Source organism: Betta splendens, chromosome 15, assembly GCF_900634795.4.
Source record: "Betta splendens chromosome 15, fBetSpl5.4, whole genome shotgun sequence".
Classification (NCBI taxonomy): domain Eukaryota; kingdom Metazoa; phylum Chordata; class Actinopteri; order Anabantiformes; family Osphronemidae; genus Betta; species Betta splendens.
Genome location: NC_040895.2, coordinates 980,293 through 997,714, shown reverse-complemented (window position 1 = coordinate 997,714; position 17,422 = coordinate 980,293). Strand labels below are relative to the sequence as shown.

General features: G+C 42.2%; 1 protein-coding gene across 2 annotated transcripts; it reads left to right on the top strand.

The window, feature by feature from the left end:
• The first annotated feature begins 798 nt into the window (after positions 1-798).
• ncapd3 (non-SMC condensin II complex, subunit D3) lies at positions 799-17,401 on the top strand. Of its 2 annotated transcripts, none has more exons than XM_029175564.3 (36): positions 799-919; positions 1,794-1,938; positions 4,167-4,339; positions 5,082-5,244; positions 5,444-5,559; positions 5,707-5,877; positions 5,948-6,009; positions 6,106-6,193; positions 6,868-7,001; positions 7,151-7,223; positions 7,367-7,492; positions 8,172-8,424; positions 9,284-9,322; positions 9,799-9,888; positions 9,961-10,034; positions 10,125-10,259; positions 10,364-10,584; positions 10,668-10,859; positions 10,943-11,040; positions 11,121-11,230; positions 11,359-11,466; positions 11,630-11,744; positions 12,698-12,793; positions 12,879-13,117; positions 13,238-13,317; positions 13,415-13,552; positions 13,647-13,780; positions 13,946-14,145; positions 14,582-14,692; positions 14,940-15,104; positions 15,528-15,640; positions 15,727-15,791; positions 16,200-16,247; positions 16,742-16,804; positions 16,940-16,988; positions 17,155-17,401. In XM_029175564.3, the coding sequence occupies exons 1-36, from the start codon at positions 908-910 to the stop codon at positions 17,219-17,221; spliced, it is 4,266 nt and encodes a 1,421-aa protein (XP_029031397.1). In that variant the 5' UTR covers positions 799-907; the 3' UTR covers positions 17,222-17,401. The 2 variants fall into 2 exon arrangements, with proteins under 2 accessions (XP_029031397.1, XP_029031396.1); XM_029175563.3 differs by having other exon boundaries at positions 800-919; positions 5,393-5,559.
• Positions 17,402-17,422: the final 21 nt, after the last annotated feature.

The window sequence follows — 17,422 nt, the reverse complement described above, 5'->3', positions numbered from 1 at the left end:
TACGTAAAAATTATAAAGGTAGAAGGCAAATTTTATTCTCAAAGTAGAGAGAAGGAAAGAGTTTACTTCAGATTCCGGTACCACTGACTCTGCTCATCTCCTCTTAGTCATCTTAGTCATCCTCTTAGTATCTATGTTTAGAGATATGGGGTGCCAAATGTAAAAGTAACACCTATAACTAGTTTTCTCACATTTAACTAAATGACACAACATGTTTTCTCACATTTAGTTAAATGTGCAAAAGTCTAAATGTAAATGTTAAATATAAATGTAAATGTTAAATATAAATGTAAATGTTAAATGTTAAATATAAATGTTAAATATAAATGTTAAATGTTAAATGTAAATGCCATCCATCCATCCATTTTCTTAACCGCTTACTCCCTAGTGCGGGGTCACGGGGTGCTGGAGCCTATCCCAGCTGGCTACGGGCGAGAGGCAGGGTACACCCTGGACAGGTCGCCAGTCCATCGCAGGGCTAAATGTAAATGTTAAATGTTAAATCTAAATGTTAAATGTTAAATGTTAAATGTTAAATGTAAATGTTAAATGTAAATGTAAATGTTAAATGTTAAATGTTAAATGTTAAATGTTAAATGTAAATGTTAAATGTTGGCCGAGTGTAAACTGAATATTCATGAATGGGCAAGTAGACTCCATCCCTACTCTCAAACAGCGCTGGTCTCAGATCAGAGACGCGAACTCAAACACGTCAAACAGTACGCATAGCTCCGCCCACGTCTGACTCTGGATCGGTGCACGAAAATACTGGAGAGACCCTGAAGTCGAAGCCATCATGGCCGCCAGCTCCGACTCCCTCCCGTTGGGGAAGATTGAACGGGCTGTAACGGCAGGTGTGCGGGCTGAGGCTCCGCTTTAAACTGCTGTTCTGTCGTAAACACCATTAATGAGGAGTCAAGTAGGTTTAAAAAGAATATTTCTGTGGCGCCGGTGGAGAATTAGTTGGCTAACTATACTAGCTAGCCGAAGTTACGTCCAGGCTAAAAACAAAAGTTTCCAGATCAGATGTGGGCAGGGTTTGCGCGCACTGTTTGAGGTGATTGAGTTCGCCTATATATATATATATATATATATATATATATATATAGGCGAACTCAATCACTAATAATAATATATATAATAATAATAATAATAATAATAATAATAATAATAATAAACTAAGTAAGAATATGAGTATATATATATATATATATATATATATAGTATATATATATATATATATATAATATATATAGATATATATATATATATTTTATATATATCTATACACACTCTATTCTCACCTCCGCGGGTGGGCTCATCCACTTTCCAAGCTCGGGTCCTCTACCAGAGGCCAGGGAGCTGAGGGTTCTGCGCAGTATCCTTGCTGTTCTAGGACTGCACTTTCTGGGACTGAGATTTCGGATGTGTTTTCCAGGGATCTGTCGTAGCCACTCCTCCAGTTTGGGGGTCACAGCCCCAGTGCTCCGATCACCACAGGCACCACTGTGCCCTCACCCTCCAATATATATTATATATATATATAAAAAGTAAAAAGAATATATAAATAGATAAGTAGATATAATACAATATAATATAAGTAGATAAGAAAAAACAAGTAATATAAAAAAAAGAAAGAGACAATAGATATAGAGAAGAAGATAGATAGAAGAGAGAGAGAGGAGATAAGGAGAGGAGAGATAGAAGAGGAGGTAAGTGGAGCGAGGGATGTATAATATAATAAATGATATATTTATGTATTTTCTTTTTATTATATATGAATATTATTCCAGGAGGTGGCGGCCACGGGTTTCAGACCGGAAGTCCGGAAGTTGAAGAAAAGAAAGCGGCTTCATTTGTGGCGGGCTGATTCAAAACATAACAAAATGGAGTTATTGTCTGCGCTGCATTTTCTGAAGATATATGATATCCCAGAAGGTAACTAGAAACACAAAAAGCTCAGTTTTTGTATGTACGCAAAGTTTTTATTGTGATAAAGTTCTATAAGCTGTTTTAAACAACTGTAGCTGACATTTTGTTGTTTCCGGTTTAATGTCTGTATCGTGTGACGTTCATAATAAATCTTACTTAGAACTTTACGTCTTTCTAGTTTAGCCGAAACGGCGATAAATGCAAGTCAGACACATCACGTTGCAGATTTCCTTTTACGTGTAAGTTTAGAGTTAATTGAGGGTTGTCCCTTTTAAAATGTGGAACCGACAGAATCGTTAATTACGCGCGAAGCTAAACGACGTCGCTGGCTGATGCAGTTCTGTAACCACTAAAGCCTCGAAGTTGTCAAACGTCTCACCAGCACTTCTTTCAGTTTGTACTATTCATTCAAATGATTCCATTGTAGTATTTATGTCTCTCACGTCTTTACACTTCTTCCTCAGTACTTCGTTCCTTATCAGATATGTCTGTGTGTCCTGCTCTAATCAGTTATAATCAAAACAATTTTAATAATTGATAATAACCAGTTTCAGTCATTTCTATAGGCTGATGGCACCGGTAGGAAGGTTCTCCAGTGGCGTTCTGTGGAGAACTTAATACTGATCAGCTGTGGCTGAAGGTGCTCCTCTGTCCAGCCACACGCTGTGTCGAGGTGTTGTCTATAGAGAGGAGTTGGACCAGCATCCTCCTCTCAGCTACAGCATGTAGGGGGTCCAGCTCCACCCCAGAACAGAACCAGTCCTCCTGATCACTTTGTCCAGTCTGTTACTGTCTGCTACATTCATGCTGCTGCTCCACAGACCACAGCCTAAAACACTGGACCCACAGACTCATAGAACATCCTCAGCATGGAGCTGCACACGTAAAAGGACCTGAGCCTCCTCAGGACGTACATCCTGCTCTGAGCCTTTTGTTCACAGCTGAGGAGTGAGTACTCTCCCAGGTTTTTGTACCTGGTCCAAGTACACTCCCAGGTACTTGTACTCAGTCACCACCTCCACCTCATCATTTTTAATAGTGAGAAAGGTGACAGCACTCACAGTCTTTCACCAGCTCCTTAGTTTTACTGATGTTCAGTTGCAGGTGGTTCTGTCCACACCAGTCCAAAGCTGTCCACGTCTCCCTGGTACTCTGTGACATCACCACCCTGGATATGTCCTACAGTAGCAGAGTCATCAGAGAAGTTCTGGAGAACAGGACTCTGAGTTGTACCTGAAGTCTGAGGTGTAGAGGGTGAAGAGGAAGGAGACAGGACTGTCCCCTGTGGAGCTCCTGTGCTGCAGAGCACGGTGTCACACACAGTTCTGCAGGTGGACGTACTGGAGGCAGTTGGTGAGGTGGTCCATGATCCATGAGATCAGGGGGGGCTCCAGCTGCACGTCCTTCAGTTTCTCTCCCAGCAGCACAGGCTGGATGGTGGTAAATGCACTGGAGAAATCAAAGAACATGATCCTCACTGAGGCGCCAGGCTGCAGGTGGTTGTAGGTGCGATGGAGCAGATGTGTAAGGGCGTAATTTGGATCCTATTGAGTCCGTCAATATTAACACTGGAGTATGGGATGACGTCATGCAGCCAGGTCTTCTTGAAACACATAAAACTCAGCAAAGATTTTCTCGTCTTTCACTAGAGCTGTCAGTTCGTCCATTTTATTATCCAGTGACCTCACACTGCCATGAACTTTTTTACCTCCTTAGCATCCCCTCGTTTTCCTTCTTTATTTCTTTAGGGAAGCTTGACGTTCCGGACAAAGGCAAGTACTTTACGGCCGATCTTAGCAAGATCAGCTGATCACGGGTGGAAACAAAGGCTGCGTGGTGCGCGGTTCGCTCTTGCGCACCAGCTTTATGGATGAGGGAAAGTATAAATCCAAGCGAAAAAACTCGAACATGATCAGAGAGAGTGCACCTTAAATACTTAGACTTGTAAAGACAATCACTTGCAATAAGTAACAAGTTGGGAAAATTACAGAAAAGGCAACATGGTAAGACAGAGTGATCACAGCGAGCTACAGCAAGGCTCGCGCCTGCGCACTACTCGCTTCTGTAAGTGTGTTTAGAATAACTAGTGAAGGTAAAAGTATGAGGGAAGGAGGAAACAATAACCAGAGCTTTTAGCTTTGATTTTCTACTTTTAGGCTTATAAATAAACGTCTTAATTCTCATCTGTGGTTTTAAATTATATTCAGTCATTTAATTACTCTGGTTGTTTTTAGCTTGGGTGGATGCCGTTTGGGATTTGGAGTTCACGGAGAGAAAACCTTTGGATGAAACCATAGAAGAAGAATTAACAGCCATTGGAGACAAAGCCTTGAGAAGCCTGTACCAGTGTTTACTGGACCACACTGCTGACCAGCACCGGTCTTCAAATAACTATGAAGCTTCACAGGTGATACTGATCTGTCCTTTGCTTCACAGAAAACTAATATAACAGTAGTTGTGTCCTTTTTAGTATTTAGATGTCTAAATAAGGAAGTTTTATAAAATTAAAACACAAAAGTTGGGGGTTAGGTTTGACTTTATTAATCCCACGGTGGGGAAATTTTTGTTTTATAGCAGCAAAGAGACATAGAAGACATCAGACAAAGCAGAATAGAATAGACAGCAGTATTGACCGTACAAGAAAAATAAAACAGTAACTTTAAATTAAGACTTTAAATAAAAACTAAAGTAAACTTTAATCTGAAAAAAACTATGCATATCTACAGCATGAAATACGGCATATTGATGGATGGCAGATGAGATTATTGCACATCCGCACTCAGTCTAAAATCAGATTATTGCACGTATATTGCACATCGATAATGATATGACGATTTTGATGATGTGGATGATATTGGGATTTACACAACAAAAGTGAATGAGTATACCATGTAGATACATGTTGTGTGTCACTTCAGTGATATGTTGTACAGACCTATGTCTGTGGGAGCAATGACCTACGGTAGTGCCCCTTCTTGCACTGGGGGTGTAACAGTGTGGTGCTGAAGGAGCTGGTCAGGGCCTCTACAGTGTGGTGCAGGGGGTGGGAGGGGTTATTCATAATGGATGTTCGATAAATGGACAGCTGCAGTCTAGATGATGTTAAGTCTGCCTGGTATGAGCACCTTGTGTTTCATTTTGCTTTGCAGAGTATCTGGGCCGTTCTGGGGGAGAATGGATTGTCAGTCAAGTCCCTGGTGGCTGCGTTGTCCTTTTTTGTCCTGGCAGGAAAAAACAAAACCGCTAGTGTCCAGCAAAGAGTGAGCGGCTTGCACGCTGCCTCTGTCTACCTGCTGCTCCTGGGAATTCCAGGTGAGGAAAATAGATAAATAAAACCTGCGAAAGTCTCCAGATAATGTCTTTATTAAGTTTGCTGTCAATCTTTTCCCAATCCACTTGGGACTCAGCACAACGCTCTTAAAATGTCACCTTTATATCTTTGTGTGTTTACTACTGCCAGGCAGCATCGCCAATAAAGCTTTTCATGAGGTTTTGTTTGAGATCTGCTCAGACATGACTTCCCGCTGCTGGCCTCAGGACACTGGAAAGAAGCGCAAAAAGGACGCACTCAAGAGCTCTCAGACGGAGGGAAAACGCTCCAAACCTCAGCGGAAAGACCCAGCAGAGGTACAGCCCTGTGTCAAAAATGAAATGGGTTTGGATAGTGTGTGACTTGATATAAATGCATCACCCTTAAATGTGCATCACTGTCATGGGTTACCTGAATTTGGCAATGGTGTATTATTCCTAATGATCTATTATTTCTCTTCTCAGATGGAAGTGGACGAGGCAGATGAAGAGGACGTGGAAAAAGGACATCATTTCTCGGGTCAGGACTTGTTGAAGATCAGAGATGCAGTTGTTCTTCTGGTTCAGAGCCTTCTCAGACTCCTGCAAATGTTTCCACTTAAAGACAAACCACAAAGTGCTAGCAACCTCACACAGGTAACAGCTGAGCCCACCATCCCACCGTCTTCATGTGCATGAGTGGTAAAATGTTGTTTTGTCTCTGCAGATTTTTAGTAAGCTGCTTTACTTTGAGCCAACTGTTGGAGAGCTAACCTTTGCTGCAGTACAGTGAGTTATACAACGTCTCTGCTATATAGAGAAGATATATGGTAAAGAGTGTACCAGAGACGTAGCAGGAGGTGTGTTTTGTTTTTTTTTCTTCAGAGATATCACCAAGCTGAGGAGTGTTCCAGAGATGGCTTTTTATGGTCTGCAGGTTCTCTGCTCAACAAAACATGGAGACCAGAAAGAAGTAAGATCCTTTTATCACGGTCCATGTTTTGCCAGTTCTATACAAAAAGATTTTTCTTGAAATGTTTTCTCTGCTTGCAACGTGGCTAGAATCAGTCTCATTGAGCTTACGGCTACTTGCCATCATACAAATGTTTCCATTGTACAGCTGATTCTTTAGGTAAACATATGCTGACATCATTAGGGCTTTTTGTCTCTGCTAGTTCTTTTGCCTATTTGTAAAAGAGATGAATGCTAAACCAATGCCCAACAGTGTGATAGGTGCTGGTGTACACATACAGTATGGTGGATCTAGAGAATAGCCAAACAATGGATGACAATGACAAAGAGACAGAAAAGTTAAAGGGAATGTTACAAATGTTCACACTGTACCAAACCATACAAATATGACTTATAAAAAATCTTTAGGCCTATTTCCAGTGCTTAAAAATTGAAAGAGAAATTAGGATTACTGGAAAAGGGGAGAAAATAATCTGTAGTGTACTTCAGAATTTTATCTTATAACAACTATAACATGGGAGATAATTCATAGGGTTTAGTATGAGGTGCATGTGGCGTCAAAAGTGCATTTTGTCTGTGCCCGTGTGGGTGCCCGTGTGGGTGCCCGTGTGGGTGCCCGTGTGGGTGCCCGTGTGGGTGAATAATAGAATCCAAACTGTTGTGTGTGCTGTCTAGTCCCTGAGGAGGGTTTTCCACCGACTTCTCTATGTGATCCTGATGATGAATAAAGGCAACAGAGGAAAGCCTGCCCTCCTCGTACCTAACCAGTCTGTTCTCGCCACACGTGACCAGGCCATCCATTTTGTCTGGTAATCTGATTCAATTCATCCCAGTTAACAAATGTTTTGAATAACACTTGTTAGTTGTAATTAAAGGCAAGTGAAGTTGATGTGAGGTTTTGTGTTTGCACATTTATATTCTCTTGATTACTATTTTAATTGTGCGTATGTGATTCAAGTTATCTTGTGGCTGAGCTGAAGGAGCTGGCGCTGCCTTTACTGCAAATCCTCCTGCAGCATATTTGCTTTCAGGTGAATTTTGCATTAAACTAATTACTGCTTAATAATGCAAAAAATCACAAGTTGGTTTGTTTAAATCTAGATGATGAACATATTGGTAGTATAGTTTGCTGGTATGTGATCGGTGAGGTGATTTTGTGCTGTGGGGTTTTTAGATGGTGGAGAAATGTGAGTTTCGGAGCCACGGTGCCCAGGCTGTGGGGATGCTGACATCTCCGATGACAAGCTCAGATTATGCCTGCTTCATTAAGTGGCTGTTCAACTTCTCCCGACACACAAAAGTAACCCACCTTTTTATCATATTATAACTACACTATACTGTCTGTGAAGGTTTATCCTAAAGCCTTTGTGGCAACTGGAAAGTATGTATGTACTTCATGTTCTGTCCTTCTACAGATCTGACTATCTGGCTGTGGTAGCAGGTTTTTGTACCTGATGGGTCATTAAGTCGTCTGTTTTAAATGGCCACCAGTTGGTGTGTAGTGGTTCCACCTGATTGAATGCAAATATTTGTATATCAAATAAATGGTCAGTGATAAATGCTGATGGGTTACAGGATGGAAACATTTTCTTTCTAAATTTTGATTATGGGACAAGTAATTGGTTTTATTTATGTATAAAGTCTAACAGAATTAAATGCACAGTTGAGTAACTTGTATGCTTAAGTAATATTGACTGAGCGAAATTATGACTTGGTTGACTATGATGACTGACGAGCAGTTGTCAGTTACAGGACTTGATAGCCCTTGTTTTTTTCTGTTGGTATATGCACCCTGCCTTCCAAACAGGTCACATGTCTGTCTTGATTGTAAATGAAACGATGGCACTTAGCATCACTTTTATTACTCTTGGAGTTGGTCTTAGATTTAAAACCAACCTTTGACCTGCCGAAAGTCAGTCTAGCTTCTACTACTTCTTCCCTTGAATTGCAGGTTCATACAGTCTGTTTTTTTTGTGTAGATGGTGCCTCGGCTGTTCTCCGTGGATGTGGTAATGGTTTTGCTGGAGCAGCCAGAGCGGGTTCCAGATGAGTGTCTGGACCCAGAGCTTTCCTGCTTCCTATCACACAAGTTTCTCATTCAAAATGTGCTTTTCGCTCGGCGCATGGACGAGTCGCCGACAGTCCAAGGACACGCCTTCGCCTGCCTGGCTCAGTGTCTGGAGCTGCCTTCCCACAACGTCACACGGGCCGTCCACAACCTCTTCTCTGCCAGTAAGAAAACACTACCCCCACACGCACACAGAGAAGGCCTGATTAGAAAGGCTTCATGTTAGTGTTCCAGCATTTAAACGCTTCAGGGGTTTTTATGGCAGTATGCTGGTGGTGGCCTGATGATTGAAGTATTTCAAACACTGCACTGAAAAAAACACAACAATGCATTCAAGTCATCTTTAGCTTTCTACATCTGCAAATTCTGTTCTGTGAATGAGTGAACGAACGAATGAATGAATGAATGAATTTAGGCCTATGTAAAGAAATAAGGGAGTTTCACCAAACTAGATTGGCTCAATGGGCTGTACCAGCTTTATTCACATTAAATTTGGAAGCTCTTTGTTGAAATGTGCTGGCTTCTGTTCCTGAGCTCTGCCTTAATCATTTCAAGTTATTAGGTAATAATAATGGTCTAGTTTTTATATAGTAGTGTATGGAATGACAGTAAAACAGGATTTGGTTTTAAATTCAGAGTTACACTATGTTAACATCTCATGAAAACAAAGGCTGGTTACAGTACAGCTCCCACTGCCCGTCACCCTTATGCTGACTGAATGTGGGTTATTGTCAATTTATGTTTGCCAGGAAACATATTGAAGCGAGTGTGATAGGTGATAAAATGAATTCAAATACTCCTTCTAACATTTGTGCTCTTCAATGGATTAAACGTTTTCAACTGCACTGGAAGAATATACTTTAAATAGATTTTATCCATCTCAAAAAAATCAGAGCAGGAGCAAGTGCAGGAGCAAGTGCCCAAGCCCTACACTTGGATCATTTTACGAAACAATGGTTTGTAGCATCACCGTAAGTAAACAAGTGTTGGCATGTATCTTAAAGTCTACCCTTCTGTTTCTAGCTGGAACCCTGACACAACTGGAGGGGGAGATCACAGGAGGTACATGCACCTGTTTGTTTGTTTGTTTGTTTGTTTGTTTGTTTGTTTGTTTGTTTGTACAAGTATTTTGGGACCTCCTGAGAATAAGTTCATGATGTTGATGGCGATTTGTTGCTTCCAGCTACTGCAGATAAAATCACTGTTTTCTCCCTAAAGAATCTCTAGTGAGGTCAAACGGGTCTATCAATGGTTCAGGCATTTCGATTCAGAAATGACATTTCAAAACACTGAATGATTTTCTTCTCTCTCAAAATGAAAGTGATTAGTTGGTGAACCTCTCTAACAGAAAGTCACACCTGTTTCACTAACTGATTACTTGCTGAGAGAAAGGTGTCAAGTATGTGATATTGGGTAAATTAGGCTTTGAAATCAAATAAAACACAACATTTTACACGCGAACCAGCTTTATTGCAACGTGTTGTGTGGAGTATTGGGGTTTCTAATAATGGTATTTGTATGGTATTTGTATGTTTTAGGAAGTCTCAGTTCCCAGCAGACCCAGACCTACAGTACTCTGCCTTTTAGGACTGTAGAGATCACCACCACAATCGGCTCAGGATGCGATGGTGAGTGCACTCACTGTTAAACCTGACTGAGATGAGATGTGACTTATTTCATATTATATATATTATTTGCAGCAAAGGAGAACCTGACTCTTCTCTTGCGACGTGTAAAAGACTCAAAAACAAACGTGAGGAAGGCTGCACTGCAGGTACAGAAACCGAGCTGTAGCAGTCACCTTTGTTCCTTATTGCTGCAAGCTTTTAGTGACAAGACTCTTTCCTCTGCTGCCATTCCTCAGGCCCTGCTGGGTCTCCTTAAACACAGCGTGATCGGCATGAGCTGGGAGAACCTGTCTGTGCTGTCAGACCGCTGCAGGGACTCGGCTGTGTCCGTGAAGAAGAAGGCCCTTCAGTGCATGGCAGAACTGCTGGCTGTGAGTGTCACTCAGAAACTCTGTCAAACATGACACACAAGACGCACATTGGGTCTCTTGCTGTAGAAAATGAACTGCCATTAAATTTTTCCTTTCACCACTAGGCTAAACCAGAGAACAGTGTGGTGCAGAAGGCCTGGCTGTACGCTGTGATGCCGGCTGTGGTGGACTCTGAGGCTTCTGTGCAGGACAAGGCCCTGGAGGCTCTGGATCAGGTGCTGCTCAGCCACGTCAAATTATACTCTGCCAGTCGCCACCTGGACACCAGTCAAAGGCTGACCTGGGACCTGCTGAGCCTTCTATGTCACGAGTGTCAGAACCTGAGGTTGGACATGATGCATACAAACGATAGCATTAGTTGTTAAAGAACAGACACTGACTGAATGCATCATTATCCTGGGTCTCCAGACAATATTTCAATAGGGCCTTCACCATTTGGTCCAAACAGAACAAATTCACACCAACATTCATCAATAACCTGGTCTCCCACACTGAAGCTGAACATGCTGCTGGGGCATGGCTGCTGCTCTCTAAGGTTGTAGCCTCATCTCCCAGGTTGGCCTATGGCAAGATCCTGGATGCCTGGGACCAGATGATCTGGTAAGAGTCATATAAACCTTTATTTTCAGATGAGTAACTGATGACTGTTACCAAGATATGTAATATATCTGTGTTTCTGTTAGTTCAAAGGACATTAGTGTTCCAACCTGCTGTCACATCCTCAGTGTGATGGGAGACATCGCTGTACATTTGAATGAAGATACCATAGGGAGGATAGTTAGTAAGTGACTATTGAGTGTAATGATGATAAATTATGGTAGGCCTAAACTTTGAATTTTCCTCACCGTTTTCTCTCTTCAGGTGACTTGATGTCTTGGCTGAAGACCTTTACATTGTCATTGGAGATCATTAGTGCTGCTATAGAGACTCTTTACCTGCTCGGCCGCAGTGACGACATCAAACAGACTCAGGTTGCAGATCTGATAAACATAGTGTCAGCAGCCCACCAAACCTCAGAACAGAATAACGTGTTTAATAATTTCTAATATTGATGGAAACACATCAGAAATGTGTGATAGTGGTTTTATTTTCCTTTCAGGCTTTTCTGAACCAACACTGTGGAGAGCTGGTTTCAGTCTGTGAGACTTACTTAGCTTCCTTAATCCTGAGCAAAAATGGAAGCCAGAACGCAAACGAGGAGCTGATGGTGAGAAGTATTATCCCTTCAGTAACTTTCAATTCTTCACTAGTGATGAGAGTTTTTTGTGTGTTGGAAAGGGATTCAAAGATATTCGGAGTGCTGAACCACCCCTGCTTAGTGTTATACTACAATGCTGTGTCTGATTAAAATATGGACATTCTTGTTCCAGGTCAAACACCTCCACACTCTAGGTGTGGCGTCACTTCACTGTCCCTCAAAGGTCAGCAAAAGAACAGTGCTGCTAGTGGAGTCTGTTTTCACAACACACTGTGACAAACCTGCAGGTAGGAGACTAACTGTTTGCATTTCATTGTGGATTGTAATTACTAGTGCATTAATGTGGCCATGATGGCCTTATGAATATTAATGTAATGCCATTAATGGTGACCGATATTATTTTAAGCTCTTGCATATGGGTTTAAACTGTAGTAAGAAAGAAATTATGAATAAACAAGAAGAAGGGAGGTAGAAGAGTGTAGCTACTGGGGGCTGTGGTAAAGAAGGGGCAGGAGTTTAAGTACCTGGGGTCAACAGTTCAGTGGGATGAGGAGTGTAGAAAAGAGGTGAAGGGGCAGGTAGGAGCGGATGGAGGAAAGTGAAAGAAGAGAGTCAGTCAGCAAGACTCTAAAGAGACAGTGGTGAGACCAACTCTGCTCTATGAGTTAGAGGCGGTCGCAGTGAGGAAAAGACATGAGGCTAAGATGGAGACAGCAGAGATGAAGGTACTGAAGTTCTCCTTAGGAATGACGAGGTTGGACAAAATCAGGAATGAGCATATCAGCAGGATGGCTTACGTTGCCTGTGTTAGCAACACGGTCAGAGAGGCCAGAGTGAGATGGTTTGGACATATGCACTGGAGGGTTAGTGAATATACTGGTAGAAGGATGTTGGAGATGGAGCTGCCAGGCAACATGGCAAAAGGACGACAAAGGAGGAGATCTGTGGATGTGATAACTGAGAGAATGAAGTTGGCTGGTGTCAGAGTTGAAGAGGCCCACGATATAGATAGATGGAAATCGATGATCTGCTGTGGAGACAGACCAACGGGAGGAGAAGGAGAAGATATATATCGTTTTGATGAAAATGCAATTGTAATTATTTGAAGTACCAGATTTTTGATTTGCTCATGTAATTGGAGATGTTTGTATTCTGCTTTAATACACATGCGCACACACACACACACATACACACACATACATTAATGAGGTAACTATGTCTGTGTGTGTGGGGTTGACAGATTGCCAAGAGGAGCTTCCTGCCTCACTGCCTCTGTCCCAGTTCAAAACAAACTCTCTGCCCACCAAAGTCAGAGCACATGGAGTTATAACATTAGGTACTGTTGTCCCAGCTTCTGTGCTTCTTCTATATAAAGCTTATAAACATCTGTGGTATAATCCTACTTGTTCTGCCTGGTGCAGCTAAACTGTGTCTGCAGCATGAGGAGCTGGTCCAGAAGTACCTGCCAGTGTTTGCCAGGGAGCTGGAGGTGGGCTCACAGGTTGCCGTACGTAACAATGTGGTGGTCATTATGTGTGATCTGTGTGTTCGATACACCAACATTGTGGATTACTACATCCCCAACATCTCTGCGTGTCTGCGAGACAGCGAGGCTGTTATTAGAGAGCAGACTCTAATTATGCTGACCAACCTGCTCCAGGTGGGAAATGTTTCATATTTATTATCAATGATGTTTGCTTAAAAAAATAAAAACAGCTATTTTTGCTCCTTCCTCTGGAGTATCCCATAATCTTTTGTTGCTTTTATTATTTTATTTTAGGAGGAATTTGTCAAATGGAAGGGCTCCCTCTTCTTTCGGTTCATGGTGGTGCTGGTAGACCCAGTTCCTGCCATTGCCAGGTAACTCTGGGTATTTGTGAACAGAACAGTAGCAGGATACTCCAGCCAAGAAATGTACTATGAACCTAAACCCCAAGCCTCTTGTTTCCTTCCTCAGCCTGTGTGAATACTGTCTGCTTCACGGGCTGCTGAAGAAGAACCCAGAAATGTTTAGCCAGCACTTCATTGAGTGCATCTTTCACTTCAACTCCTACAACCAACATAAATCCTTCAACAAGTTCCCTCAAAGTGACCGGTAGGAAGCCTCACCCAGTTCATTATATAAGACGAGACGATGTAACATTAATGTGTTTTGTTACTGTTTGTGTTACTTTTTACAAACTGTGCAGAGAAAACGTTCGCTTCTCCCTCAAAGGAGCCCAGAATCGCGAGAAGCGCTTCCGCATCTACCGCTTCCTGTTGGAGAACTTCACAGACGCCCAGCGCTTCAACATCATCAACAAAATCAACCAGACGGTCTTAGGTGAATATGCATGTGGGATTAAAATGCTTAATATGATTCATAAAATCAAGTCACACATCTGCTTTCTTTGCTTTCTCTATTACATTATTGCCAAGCACACGTTTGAAGCTGGCGCAGTATTAACCTGAAAACAAGCCTTGTAATCCCTTATCTTTCATACCCCAGCATGCTTTGCAGATGAAGAATTGCCTCTAGATGCAGACGGGGCTGAAATCTTGTCAGAGACCTTCAACGTCTTGAGTCTGAAGGAGATGAAGCTGCGGGCCGTAAGTGCTACCACTGCAGAGGAAGAACCGGAGGAGGAGAACATGGCCAACATGGCGAAAGCAGTTCTGCAGGTGGCGCAGAAGAAGGTTGTGTCCCAGGTAGAGTTGCCAAAACTTTGTAGGCTTCTCTTAATGTCTAAAACATATCTGTTTATTTCAGAGACGCTTTGGCGTTTATACTTGTGGTCAGACTATTGCTCTAGAGCAACCTAAGACTAACTCCTCCAGTTTATGTCTCCTCGAGCTTTTTCTTTTCAGTCCAGGTTTCTAAAAAGAAATTTTCCTGTCAAGCATATGCACAACATAAGGCTGCAGCCAGGTCAAGGAAAGGCTTCTCATCTTTAAATGCCTACAGCTAACCAAGGGGTCAAGTCTGAACAAAGCCATTCATGTACTGTAGATAGCTTTGTATTATTTAGACAGGTTGTGCGGTGACACCATAAATAAATGTCAAATACAATAGTACTTCCTCTGCCTGGTGGAATTCAGGTTTCTAGTAGTAAGGAGCAGTGACTGCAAGTTGTCTTGCCTACAGGTTCAGAAGAAAGCCTTTATAGACAACACAGTTCCCTTGATCATCAGCCTGAAGAATCTGCTCGAGCAGAAACGCTCTCCCGCTCTCAGAGATCTCATGGCCTACCTCCAGGTGAGACCACAACGTGGACGCAGACACTTGAGAAGAGACATTATCTACAGCACTGACAAAGATCTATGCATCAATATGAGTAGACCATATCCATAGTTCATCCACACGTAAATGAGCTACTAACCCTCGATCTGTAGAGTAGGGTCAGGTTTAGTGAACATCCAGTGATTAATAGATGGTTATCCTACATCAGCCTGGGTCGAGAACACTTTAGCTTTTTGTGACCCCATGCTGTTCTTCCTGTCAGGTCACCATGCAGGACTACCGTAATGAGGTGAAGGAGTTCTTTTCTGGAGATGAGCAGCTGGCAGCTGAGGTGGAGTTCGCTCTGAATGAGGCTGAGAAGCACAAAGAGATGGAGGAACAGATGGATAACTGCAGCCTAGCAGGAGATGCCAAGATCAGCGCACAGGTCAGGAAGCGACGACGGTGCAACACATCCCATGGCTGTTCAGAACAAAGCTGAGTGCATCCAAATATTTTAGTGGCAGCAAAAACAAAGATCTTTCTACATTTCTTCTGCAGATGTGAGATTGAATGCCATGTCTTTCCTGTGATTTGCTGACTGATTTCTATATTTAAATAAGTAAATGTGCAGCAGATTATTTCATAATACATAAAATCATTTTTACATTTCCAGTCTTCAAACACCATGTCTTTAATCCGTCCTAAAGGTTGCTACTTTAATAAACTAAAAGATGCTATAATATGCAAGGATCAGGTTAAACATTTTACTGGTGCTTCCCAAAAGCCATACTATATATTTCTGAATGTTTCAGCCAGTGTTTTCTGAGTTCATTGACTAACGGTGTTGTGGTGATTCTTGTGTTGTCAGGGTTCAGCTGGAAACGCTCCTGTAAGTTCCAGGCTCCTCCTCCCATTTGCCTTTGCCACTCCACAGCCACAGTGTCCTAACCCTCAGTCTGCCAGGCTGCTGCACACTGAAAGGTGGGTTTCCATCCTGGTCTCATGTCTACAGTAGTCGCCTCATGCCGCAGAACCGCGTGCACTCACACACGTGTTTGTTATATCAGGCGTGGAGGCAGGTCCGTGCAGGAGGATCCCGTCCAGTCTAAGACCATAACCCTGGAGAGAACAGGTAAAATCCAGATGTAACTTTACTACCTTCAGAGCTGCAGTGGGAAAAGCCAGACTAGGGCAGTACTTTACCCTGAGGTAATCCTCACCTGCACAGCTGTATCCATACAGTTAGTAGTAGTCTGACAGTGGAAGCGATCGCTTTGGGCTGTAGCAGAGAACACCAAATTATGCAATGACTTAGAGTTGTAGTTGGGGGGAAAGTTCAGCTGTTCACTGTGTTGTAGGGTAATGTGTGTGTATATAATAAAGGCTAGCATTAGTCACTCCACATGTCAGGACCTAAATCTGTTACAGAATAAATATTTCAATATTTGAGAATATTTTGGAACATATTCAAGTCAAGTGAGGCGGAAGGTTTTTGGATACAGCCTTAGTATTTTCGAGTTATTTTTGTCTCTGTTCTCAGTGATTCCTAAAGAAGCTGTAAACTACAGAGCCATCAGTACGCCCAAAGGTACGAGCTGGCCCACAGCACGTGTTCTGACACTACACTTCATGGAACCCTTTCTACGTGACTTTAGACCCATTTGTGTTTCTTATCATTAAGGGTGCTTTCACACCTACAGGATTTGGTTCGATTGAATCAAACTCAAGTTTGTTTTCCCTCTTGGTGCGGGTAGTCTTTGTCTGCTGTGAACACAGTAATCGGACTTGAGTGCGCACCGAAACCCCTGAAATGAGGTGGTCTCAAATAGTGAACTCTGGTGCGGTCCTCCCGGTGAGAACGCAAACCGAACCAAAACAGGACCAAACACCGCTAATCACATGATTTGGTAAAATCTTGGGCTAATAAACACTTTATCTTGGGCTAATAAACTAAACCGCTTTCCGTATTACGTTGATATGCGCCTATGGCGACTCCAGTCCATCAATATATTGTTTGCCAGCCATAACTGCACCTATGTGAAGATCTAGTATTTCGTCTTGTCACCTCTGTTCTGTAACCAGGTGTCGGTGTGAACCTAACCTTTGAGGAAGGACTCAGCGAGATCATGAGTGACCAAGGTCCAAGTAAGCTGCTCTGACTTGTCATTTGATCAGGGGTTCAGGAAGAAGTTGTTTCAGCATGAATCACCCCACAGTGAGAAAAGCTCAGGCTCACAGGTTAAAGGATCGGCTGATTCTCCTTCTACTGTGTTCCTGTAGGTCTAATTGGACAGAGCAGTTTCCTTCATCTACATTCAGATGAGCATCAGTAAGTAAACGGCAATTCATATTTCAGTGTAGTTTAAAAATGTGTTTTAACTTCTACTGTTACGAACAAGATTCAATGTTTCAATGAAACTATGAGTTTAGTTGTTATCCAGAATCTGTTGGTCACATCTGTTGTGTTTGTGTTCATCAGCTGTCTTCTGTTTCAGGGCCCCTGTACCAAGGCAGTGGAATGTGCAGTCTCCTCTTCGCCACAAGAGAAAATCCAAAGTTTAGGAATCATGTCTAAAATGTTGTTAAATGTTAAAATGTACAATTTACTAATGTTCGCTGTTTGTGTTGTAGGTGTTTGATGATGTCTTTGAATCTGTGGTTTTACCATGGAGAAAACCATGTTTTCTATACTAACATGTGCTGTGTTACATTAAGGAAGCTCTAATAAAGTTTGTTTTCGTACAGGTTTGTGATATTTAACAT